The 11,969-nt window shown below is 38.0% G+C and overlaps 1 protein-coding gene across 1 annotated transcript in view; it reads left to right on the top strand.

Annotated features, from left to right (window-relative positions):
- Nucleotides 1-250: 250 nt before the first annotated feature.
- The window catches only part of bmpr2b (bone morphogenetic protein receptor, type II b (serine/threonine kinase)), a 77,828-nt gene continuing 66,109 nt past the window's right edge, over nucleotides 251-11,969 (top strand). Inside the window, exon 1 of the mRNA XM_084122468.1 lies at nucleotides 251-1,388. Within this exon, the coding sequence (XP_083978594.1) occupies nucleotides 1,310-1,388 (79 nt within the window). The 5' untranslated portion in view covers nucleotides 251-1,309. The remainder of the gene's footprint in view (nucleotides 1,389-11,969) is intronic.

Below are 11,969 nucleotides of genomic sequence, written 5' to 3'. Positions count from 1 at the left end.
CACTATAGTTGTTACAACACGCATACCATCAAATCTGTGTGGTATGTGTGACTGCTTCTCTTGAAAGTCAACGTCTTAAAAATTTTAATGACAGGGCTCTCGTGGTCCTTTGAGGCCTTGTTGCTTTACTTACAGGGTGTCGGTCACCAGGGGGCGCTGTTTGTATGGAAAGATCGTCTGGCCTCAAGTCACCCACATGTACATCACTGTTTGTCGTAGTCTAACCTTGCTCAACTTCGATAGTATCAACCGAAAGGCGCAATCAAAATACAAGCAGTCCTCCCTCCAACTTCAAAATAATTACAAGTAACCTTTGCTTATAAAATGCAGTATTAAGCGTGGTGGTTTGGCGGAAACTAACCATGGTAAATTTGTAAGGGTGAAAGGAGAGAAAGAGAGCGAGACAATTTTGAATTGGATTGGAGAGAGAGAGAGAGAGAGAGAGAGAGAGGGAGAGGTGGGGGTGGGGGTGGGGGTGGGGGTGGAGGAGTAGGACTTGGCTACCCTTCATCTGTCTGCTCTAGGCGGAGCTGAAGTTACCGAGAGCGGCCGCGGGAGCTCAACACGATCCGCGAGGCGATAATCATCCACACCGGGAGAAATGCGTTAATTTACCCGAGCAGACCCTGACCCGCGATCAGTTTACCGACCATCATCGACTGAGAGTCACTGCGCTGTTTATCAAAGGCCTCTGTCGCTTTGGATCGGACTCAATGTCGCTCCTGTTCAGCCGCTTGAACCAACCGATGGGTTTGACGCGTTCTGCCCTAGATTTCCTTCATTTCAGAAACATTATGCAGGAATAAAATAGGATAAAGCCGGGAAATGTCGGGCATGTCGCCAGCTCGTGAAGCTAAACATCGACTGAAAGCGGGCTGACACGAAGAAACCTGACCCATATTGAGATACTGCTCGAGCGTCTGGACCAGAACCAAATAGATCGAAACTAAATCTTGTTTATAAACGCTGATAACAACCGAGACGTGATCACAGCGATTTTAAGCCCTCTCTTAAAAAGGCTGAAGACATGCGAGGATTGCATGAAGTGTAATCGCTCAAACTCCGAACCAGCATGGAGAAAATGTGTTTATAATCTATTTATCAAAGCACACAGAAACCCAAAGGCATCTAAAATCATGCGTTGCCTCCAAACCTATATCTGCACGTCTCATTTCGGACTATTCCCTCCGAGCACATGAGCTTGAACTTCGTTCGATAGAGAAGAGGGGGAAAAAAGGAAATCTACTGGAACTTTTTTTTTTTTTTTTTGGAGCTGAACCCATCCAGAAGCACCAGGACTATCATCAGGATGAGAGTGCGGATCCTAAACCGAACATCAGTACTGTCACTGGGGCTGTGCTCAATGCTTCTGCTCGGTGCTGTGGCTGGTAAATATGCTTCAGATCTACATTTCTACTATTTTACTGATATTATGTGTATCCATGTCACGTTATGTTGTTCATTAGCAGCATGGACACTGTAATGTGAAGTGAACTGAATCGGTTTACTGTACAAATGTGAACTGTCTGGACTGTAGTGCTTCATATTGCTTTGCCGGTTCAGTGATGTGTTGAGGTGCATCTTGTTTCAATATCATTGTCAACAGCTTGAACTTGAAGGGCGTCTTCTGTGTTAGTCTAGTTAAACTAAAGTGGATTTACTTTGACAGTTACACAAGCAGGTGATTTTAGTGCTACTTAGAAAAATTAGACCTAGAGAGAATATTCCTGAATATTGGGAATATGCAGAAGTTAATTGGTTATATAGCCTAGTATTGGATTTGCATATTAGTTGTAACTTAAATTGTTTTGATGGATTTGTGATGAATTAGTTTGTGCATTGATGCATTTCCTGAAAACATTGGAAGCCTGTTAGTACAATAGCACAGTGATGGTGTCAGATGGTAATATTATGGTCCATGTTTCTGAATTATAAATTCTAAGTACTATCAACTTGAATGTTTAAGTCATTTCATCTTAAATTACATTAAACTGAGTAAAAAATGTATTCAGTTCAGTTATTAACTTATTTTAATGAGTTGCAAATAAGTAATATGTAAGTTGTCATAACTTATTGATCATATAATTCTTTTTACAGTGTATGGTATTTAAAAAAAAAAATTATTATGGGGCATGTCCTAAAATCTTGGTATTGCCATGGTACTTTTTTAGTGCTCTTGTTTTGTCTGTATTTTGAATGTTTTTGCCTTTTGAATGCAGCAAATGTTTTGACGGTGTTTCCTGGTATATGAATCAAGACTCAAGTTTTCAGTCATTAGTCAGTGGTCACATATTATGGTGAATCCTGTTTTTGGTAGTTTGATGTCAGTATAATGAACTTTTAATAATGTTTTAGTCTGTTTAAACTGAAGTGTTTTGACTCTGCATTGGTCAGTTACACAGGCAGACGCTTTTGGGGATGTTTGGAGAGAAATTAGAAACGTTTCTGCCTGGATTGTTGGTTTCATAATCAAATGTTGTTTTTTAGGCTGATGGCTTGCTCATAGGCTATATGTCTGTTTTAGGACTTGAAATACAGAATTACAAAAACTAAACTCTTGCAGTTTTTTGTGTGTGAAAATGTTGGCAATAGTGTAGTGCAGGATCAAGTTAAAATAAGGCTGTGTGTGTGTATAAATCACACAGACTGGGGATCATTATCAGAGAGTGTGTTTTGATTCTTGCTTTCATACGGATCAGATCGACCATGCTGTGTGTCGGCCATTTGAGCCTGTTTACCCTGATGTTATGTGCGGTTGGTCATCAGATCAGAAGCATGTGATTATTGTACCATTGATTGTTTTGAGACCCTTGAAAAGTCCCTAGAACATTACAGGAATGTGATGAACGGATATATTTCCCTATGCTGTACGCAATAATTCATTCAAGTCTGTTCCCTAATTAAGCATCACTTATAGAGTTTTGTAGGGTAGTTATTGTTTATGTGAGCTAACTGCATGCTAGTTGGAAATGTATTTTGGGTTCAGCCTTGACCTTGGTGAGATAACGGTCTCTGTCTCCACTTGTACAGTAGATTATGGAGAGGATGGAAGGAGAAGGGGATTATGAAAGTGTCAGTTGTGCTCTATTAAAGGTGCACCCAGTCATTTACTCCTAAAGAAATTGGAACTTTTGACAAATATGTGTAAAATGTCTTACACTCATGGAGGCTGCCATGTTGAGATCACATGACCTACAGTGTCATGCAATTTAAAGAGTTCTGTGAAAAATAAAAATACCAATTTGTAAATTGTTTTACCTTTTCATTTATATTTGAAATAAATTATTGTTGTTTATCAGATATTCCTGAAAAATATGTATTATGGTTTCCACAAAAATGTTAAGCAGCACAACTGTTTTCAACATTAATAATAATAATAAATATTTCTTGAGCAGCAAACCAGCATATCAGAATGTTTTCTGAAGGATCATGTGACACTGAAAACTGGAGTAATGATGCTGAAAATTCAGCTTTGCCATCACATGAATAAATTACTTTTATTTAAGTTATTTTAATTTGTAATAATATTTCACAACAATATTAATGTTTTTACTGTATTTTTGATCAGATGAATGCAGCCTTGGTGAGCAGAAGCGAATTCTTTCAAAAGCACAGAAGTCTTTCTGAACCCAAACTTTTGAACTGTAGAATGGAAAGTAATACAACAAAAGTTGTTTTCTTTTCTGAAAAGAAACAGAAAAGCTTGTCAGTGTTGATTTGTCAGTATGAAGTCCAAGACCACTAGGATGAATAAGAGCCAGCAAAATATATCCCAAACATTAATGAGTGCAGCTTAAAGTCGAATGGAAAGTAAGATCCTTAGATTCTCTAATATTCACATTGGGAATATGCAGGATTTGTATACAGCAAGCATATGCATCAACAACAAAAATCAATTACAAATCACCACACTTTTTATTTGATTGTGTCACTTTTACCTGACAGTTCTGTAATGATACCGTGGTACATTGATGTGTCACATGGTAATACCATGACCCACATTATTGTATGTTTACCATATTCAAATATGGTTTGTACATGGTACTTTAAAGAATAATTGGTCCTATCGTGGTGGAACATGTCCAATATGTTGGTATTATCATAGTACTTTGTTGTTAATGCTCTGTTTGTTTTTGTCTGTGAATGCAGCAAGCGCATCCACTAAAATATCTCCTATTATATTAATCCACATAATTTCCGGTCATGAAAATAACCCAGTATTGATTTTGAGAAATGAAAGAGCTAAAGAGACTGCTTTTACAGTTATTATGAGTCATAACTTAAGCTATGATTTTAAATTTCATCTATGGTTGAACCCTCAGGACACACCAATAGAAATGGCTCATTCACATTTCAAATATAGTCAATCTCCAACAAAAGCTTCTTGTCAGATTCCTTTCAGCTGAGTGTTATCGCCATACTAATTCTCCTTAGTTAAAGTGATCGTACTAGGTCACATAATATTCCACCATCATCTGTCCTTCAAACCCACAGGTCCCGCGAGGAATGTGATTTCAGCTTTGCGGTTGTGACTACAGAGGTAAGGCCACACAATGGAGACGACATGGTAATTAAAAGTGTGGTCTTGTCCAACCATGCTGGTAAACCGGTCCGTGGACTCGTCATAAGCTCATTTTAAAGCCGTTAGGAGCTGCCATTGTGATTTAGATCTGGATGGGTAGTTAGTTTCACTTGAGGGAGTTTAGTACTGCAATGTGCCGCAGTTGGGGTTGGGCCTTTCAGGAACCAGCGACAGGACGGTTTGTCGAGCATGAAAAAGATTAAGATGAAGGAGAGGCTGTACGGTGCGTGAGAGTCATTACCCCGTCTGTGACCGCTGTGAGAGCATGAAGCTATGGATCTTTTGCCACTCTGCTAAGCCCATCAGCACTCATTACTCACATACACACACACGTGTAACATGACCATTAAGGCTCTGGCGATAGTTCATACACGGTATTGGCGCTTTTCAGAGACGACAGGCCATGGTATGAGATTCTAGCTGGGCCATGAAGAGAGACATTGTGTTCTTGATCAAGGGCGTTCTGTGGAGACTGTGCATCAATTTCTGGATAATGGACTGTGCACCATGTTAGAAACACAATTAAGCCTGTGTCTTGACCCATGTCTTATCTTGGACACAGTATCTGAACTTGCTGACAAACTAGCAGCTTATTTCACACACAGTGGCAGAATTTCTCAGGCTTTGCCAAATTACTTTTTTTATGTATAAAAAGAAATTATATTACGTATAAAAATATTATGTTTTTTTTTGGACACTGTACCATTTACATTACTTTTTTTTTTAATGTACATTTTTACATTACATGCTTTTATCCAATGTGACTTTGAACACAATAACTTATAATACAGGAGCAAACAATGTTTGCAATCATGATACTATGTTTATGATAGTTGGTGCCAGTACCATTTTTTATATACAATACTGTTTAATGTGTTTTAAAACAAAGTCTATGGTCACACAAAGGCTCCATTTATTAGATCAAAAATACGGTAAAAACAGTAATATGAAATAAATTGTTTTCTATTTGAATGTTTTTTTAAAATCTAATTTATTCCTGTGATGGAAAAGCTGAATTTTCAGCATCATTACTCCAGGAGTGTCACATGATGCTTCAGAAATCATTCTGATATGCTGATTTGCTGCTCAAGAAATGTTTATTATATCCAAAAAACATTTATTTGAAATTGACAGCTTTTGTTGCATAAAATGGCTTTACAGTCACTCACTTCATAGTCAATTTAATGCATCCTTAATTATTACTAACCCCAAACTTTTAAAAGCCTGCTAATTACTGTTTGTCCTTAAACCAACTGTTGTGAAAAATGGAAATATTTGTTTAAAAAAAGTAATATTATAAGTTAGCTTTTAACATACTACAGTTTAAAAGCTTTAACTAAACTTTTCATTTTCTATCCTACAGTACATTCAAATAAATTAAGTAAAATAAAAATATTAGTATTTTCCTCCATGCAATACTATACGTACATATTATTATAGGCCAGGCTTAAAGTGCAACACTTAATTTTCTACAAAATATAACAGGAGTTCCCTGCTCCATCTCTATTTTGATAGTTTTACCGTAGTATACCATCTAATACCACTTTACCAGAGTATGTGCTGCTGTTCTTCTTACTTAAAAGGTGGTTCTTACTCTGGTTTTCACATTCCTTTTCATCACGCCAAAGGGGTTAACTTAAAATTACACACAGGGAAGTGTTACGTTGGATCCCATTCTGTAATTACCCAAATATATGATTTCAAACGTCTGGTCTTAATATAATTTCCTTTGAGGTTTTCCATCGCTCTAATTTGAGCGTTTTATGAGCAAAGATGATTATCTCTGCGGAACTTAAAACGAGTGCAAATTAGCACGGATGTGACGCTCTGTGATATTTCCTGATGTTTTTCTTTGAGGCACACCTTAGTCCCGCCGCAGCGGTGTGTTTGTTGTCCTGTGTGTTATGTATTAGCGTCTGCGTCTCTGAGCTGTCGGCCTTTAAGGAATTTGCCCGTCTGTCTGTGGGGGAGGGCGGGAAGTAGGAGTTGGCTGTCTCACTCTGTCAAGCATTTCCACGTTTTTGATTTGTACTCTGATAGCAGTTCAGGATGGGTGTACCAAACGCATGTGTGCATTGGTTGTGTGTCACTGCTCAGCGCGGTATATGGTATTGCATGTCATGTCTGCGTTTTTTGCTGCGTGTATCACGTATGCAGCTGTCTGTAGCAAGACACTTCAAAATAAAGCAGCAAATGCGCAGATTTTCTGTTCTTGAAGTTCACTGTTGTTTTTCGGTGCGCATTTCCTCTTGTTTGTGTGTTTTGCCGTGTGTGTGGTTGGGGGTCTGGAGTGTGTAGCCCTGCACTAGCAGGATTTAGACTAAACAATGTTTCTCTCGTTGGCTCCAGGGGCAGGCGGCTGGGGAGGAAAGAGAGAGAGAGAGAGAGAGACATTCCCTTGCGGTGACGCCAACCCCCCCCCAACACATTCACATAGTGCCCTCCGTCTGCAGCCTAACTGATTGAATCTGAGCCCCCTCCTCTGATAGACTCTCCCCCCTTCCAAGTTCCAAACGCAGTTCACACACTAATTGAAAAATCATTTCACTTGAGGAATGTAATGTGGCCCCTTTGCAGTTCTCCACGTTGCTTCGGGGGGCAAAACACCAATTTCTAGATCTCGTTTCGATCTTGTTCTTTTTATGCATCTCTAATCGCTCAGGTCCCTCGGGTTTCTGAGAGCCGCTTAATTTGTTGTCATTATTTTCCTTGCTTACTCCCTTCGTAGAATTACGACTCCGGTTTATGGGTTCGTTGTGTCGTTTACCGTCCTTCTGAGGTGGACTGTGCACACTGTTGTGGATTAACACTATAATTCTTACTGTATTGTATTTGATGCGCAAATTTCGAAGGCATTTGAATTATCAACATCATCAAAACGGTGGTGTAAAATCTGTTGTAGCCTACACGGGGTCGGATTTATGCATAGGCATTCTAGGCTCGTGCCTATGCTCACAGGTCCAGGGGGGCCCAGTTACTATGAGGAGAAATTATATATTTTTAAAATTATTGTTATTATTTGACTCTTTTGCTGAAACTCTGTAAGACAATTACTTTATAAATTAATGCAAATTAAAATATCACTGTTGGGCAGAAACCTCATATCTGCATATTTCATAAATCATTACTATTTGTCACCCTTTACGTCTCTCTGTCGGTGGGCTTTGCAAATATTTAACCAATGAAAAGTATTAAAAGAGCTTGTGATTAAACCTCGTAACTCCATTGGCTCCTCAAACTGTCAGCATAACTCCACCCCTGCCATGTCGTGAATGAAGTGCTGCAGACTTTTTGGACCGTCTCTGCTGCTTATACATACTGTATAAGGCTAATGTTTTATGTATTGGAGGAGCGGAGAAGAGTGTCTTAGTCTACCATTTGTTGTCAAGTCATAGCTAATACTGTCTTAAATAGCCTGTGTGAAGCACTTCATCTTTTATAACATGATGAGATTTTGACCAAATGTGTTTAATTGTTTGAAAAATACAGTCTGCGTCCAAAATCGCATACTCTCTTGAGTACTTATTTTCGTATGAGTACTTATTTTCAATAAGTAATTACTTCATGCCCACTAAAAAAGTGCATTCTATATAGTTATGAATGTGTGTAGTATGAATATAATCTGGATGACATACTACATCTGCCATGTTGTCATTATCATGTGACCTACCAGCGTCAGTTGTGTCGCTTCACTGCGATTCACAAATCCTCTCCCGTGGCCTCATGGGATAGTAAAGTGTCCATCGTATGCACACTTCAGAATCCCACCGGAAGTAGTAGGTCATATAGGTACTTGTTGCCTACTCTTTTATGAGCTCTGTGAATTTGGACATACTGTTGTTTATACTTGTTTTAGCAAGGAAAAGGCCTTTTAGTATCATTCTAAAAACTTCCTCTTTCAGGTTGTGGTATACATGCCTTTTTGCAGTGTAATCATCACTGATTTTTACAGTAAATCAAATGTAAGAATAACATTTATATTGTCATTAACATTTCAAGATGAACACTTACTGGACTGAAGCAACTGAAGGTTTACTTGATTACCCCCATCCCCCCTCCCGCCCATTCATTTATTTATAAAAAAACATGTTAACATGATTATCAAATATGATACATCAGGTTTGTGAGCCAGTGCTCATCTGTATATGGTTCTGGCAATTCTGCACCATGCTTTTCACAGTAACCGTAATTGTTTTTGCAACTATCCATGCTCAACAAGATAGTCTGCCCTGTTGCTCTCACTACACAAAGACTGTTTAGTCTTGCAATGTGTTGACTGTTGTTATTCTGGTACATGTTGTAGATAGACCATATAGTCAGGGTAAATGATTTAATATGGGGCGAATGAATCAGCAGAGATATCTCCTTTGCAGCTAACAGCCGCAACTATTTTTTTAATTAAAAGATTCCATGAAACGATTCAGCAAATACAGCAACTAGTCCTCATAATCACTCATTGTAGCAGCCCATTATCTCCCATCCATCATTTCATGGTAGGGCCAACGTAGGCATTTTGGACACTAAATAGTTTTTCCATGAGGTTCAAATGAATCTCATATATAATCCCAAACCTCAAGCCCATATCGTGCTGACATTGACCTCACCATGAAATGTTGTCGCTCTCCCTAGCAAATATATTACGGCTGCTGAACTTTCAGCTTGCCGCCACAGGAATAAATTACATTTTAAAAATATATTAAATAGAAAACTGTTATTTTAAATGAATACAATTTCACATTATCACTGTTTTACTGTATAAGCGGTTTGGAGGATGGATGGAAAAGGTTTTCGGGTGCCAGTAACATTAGTGCAAGTTTCCCATATTATACAGTAGGTGATATTACTGAACTTAAATTTCACCAGACAAGCAAAAGATTACATTTGATCCGAATTTAATTTATGATAAATATAAATCATATATAAATTAAGATTATTAGTACTTATGATTTTAAACACTGATGTTCACTGTGCTTCTGCTCTTCTAATTGCCTTTAAAAAATGACACAGATAGAGTAAAACTATTTTGATTAAATGTACCTCTAGTAAACATTTAGCCAATCTAATGAGTTAAATTTGGCAGTGCTAATATCAAAGGAAGTACCAGCACCTATTTTTTTCCCACTTTGAGCACCAACACACACACACCCACCCTCAGTCTAGCTCACATTAAAATGCAGTGGCTCTCCTCTGGCTATCTGCCACATTCAGTCCATCGCTCTGTTCCTCTTTACCCCAGCTGTCTATGAGCACTGTTGAGCCTGCTTTCAGAAACACGCAGCAGTTTACGCTGTCATGAAATAACAGATGCAGCTTTGATAAATTGATTTGTTACGTCGAAGAATGATCTGCGACCTGCACAAAATTGCATTAAAATGGTCTGGGTTGTACAAAATGGCATAATGTTTCTAAGTAACTGCTTTTAGTATGTGAGACTTTGTTTATTTGTTTTGCTCAAATCAAGCAGCAGAGGCTAAAAAAAAATCTTGCTTATTTCTCCTTTTGGTTAAATATTTTTCACAATTCCTCTCCAGATCTTGTGGTAAAGTTGAAGTCGACATGAAAGTTTCGATAGTCTTTTCTTCCTTATTGTGATCTACTGTATTTCCGAGTGAATACAAGACATATAGGGCAGGACTTGATTTTGACAATCAGGAATTGATTGGATCGTCAGATCATTGTGATGTCATCTGAGTGACAGGTTGTCCCGCCCTCGTGCCAGTAAAGGAAGAGAAGAGAAGAGAAAGAGAAGAGAAGAGAAGAGAAAAGATGTCACTGCAAGAGGGAGGTGAAGTTATTTTTATTAAAGATTACAAGGGCTCAAAACAATATTATTATAAATTGTTTATAATAAATACTGCAATATTGCATGAAAAAACAAGAATTGTCAATTTTTATTTCATGGTGACTTTAATGTGTAAATACATCCATGTTGGACGAAGATTAGCCTAGTTCACCCAAAAATGAAAATTCTGTCAGTAAAGGATAACTGTCGCCAAAAAGCAACCTAGGGTCTTTTTGTTAATCTACCCGAGGCAAACTTTAGTTTAAAAACATAATTAGAATGGAAACGCCACTTTTAAGTTCGTTTTCGGTCAGATTGCCTTTTGAATGGGAGAGCACGACTATGATCGCTATTTTTAAAACACTAAGAAGGCTCGACACAACATGAAACTTTGCTTGAAGTATCATCGGGGCTCTACACATGAACTTGAGCACTGAGAACATTGTGTACACAGAGTTTACTAAAAATAAAGATTCTGAACAACTCACTGTAGCTGTGTCCGCCGGCATTTTGACAGTCAAAAATAGTCGACCTCCGAATGCAACGTAACAGGGAGGAGAGTAAAGATGGAAAGCTCCTAAAGCTTAGTTCCATATAAATTCACGGATAATTTGTTGTTTTGTCGTTAGTGAAAATCAAAATTGACCTTGTATTTGAAAAAAGATGCTCATATAAGAAGCAATACTAAAATTCAGAGTCAGTTCATTCACATTCGGAGATCGACTATTTTTGACTGTCAAAATGCCGGCGGACGCAGTGAGTTGTTCAAAATCTTTTTTTTTAGTAAACTCTGTGTACACAAACAATGTTCTCAATGCTCGAGTTCATGTGTAGAGCCCCAGGTGATACTTCAAGCAAAGTTTCATGTTGTGTCGAGCCTTCTTAGTGTTTTAAAAATAGCTATTTTTGATGCTATCATAGTCGTGCCCCTAGCACTCCCATTCAAAAAGTAATTTGACCGAAAACGAAAATACGGGGTTAAAAATGGGGTTTCCATTCTAATTATGCTTTTAAACGAAAGTTTGCCTCGGGTACATTAACAAAAAGACCCTAGGTTGCATTTTGGCGACAGTTACCCTTTAATTACTCAGCCTCATGTTGTTCCAAACCTGCAAGACTTTCGTTCATCTTCGGAACACAAATGAAGATCTTTTTGTTGAAATCTGAGAAATTTCTGTCCCTCCATTCATTGACAGTCTACGCAACTACTACTTTGACGCTTCGAAAAGTTCATAAAGATGTCTTATCTGATCTTAAACGAATCCATATGAATTAAGCAGTTTAGTCGAAATTTACTAATGAGACTCGATCGCTTTATATGATGAACATATTTAATTTAAGCTTTTATTCACATTTAAAATTTGATCAGCGAACATAAACAGAAGCTCAACCGAACCTGCTTGATGCACGAGAACAAACCTCATTGGTTCTTGCTGAAGCTCAAACGTGCTGCGTAACACGAGAATTAACCTCATTGGTTCTCACACGTCAAGTAAACATACTTGAGCACCATAACTGATGTGTGAGTTGATGAATGCTTATATGTGAATAAAAGCCTAAATTAAATCTGTTCATCATATAAAGCGATTGAGTCTCTTCAGAAAA

The sequence above is a fragment of the Abramis brama genome (assembly GCF_963993115.1).
Source record: "Abramis brama genome assembly, chromosome: 8".
NCBI lineage: Eukaryota > Metazoa > Chordata > Actinopteri > Cypriniformes > Leuciscidae > Abramis > Abramis brama.
This window is presented reverse-complemented; position numbering and strand designations above follow the sequence as displayed.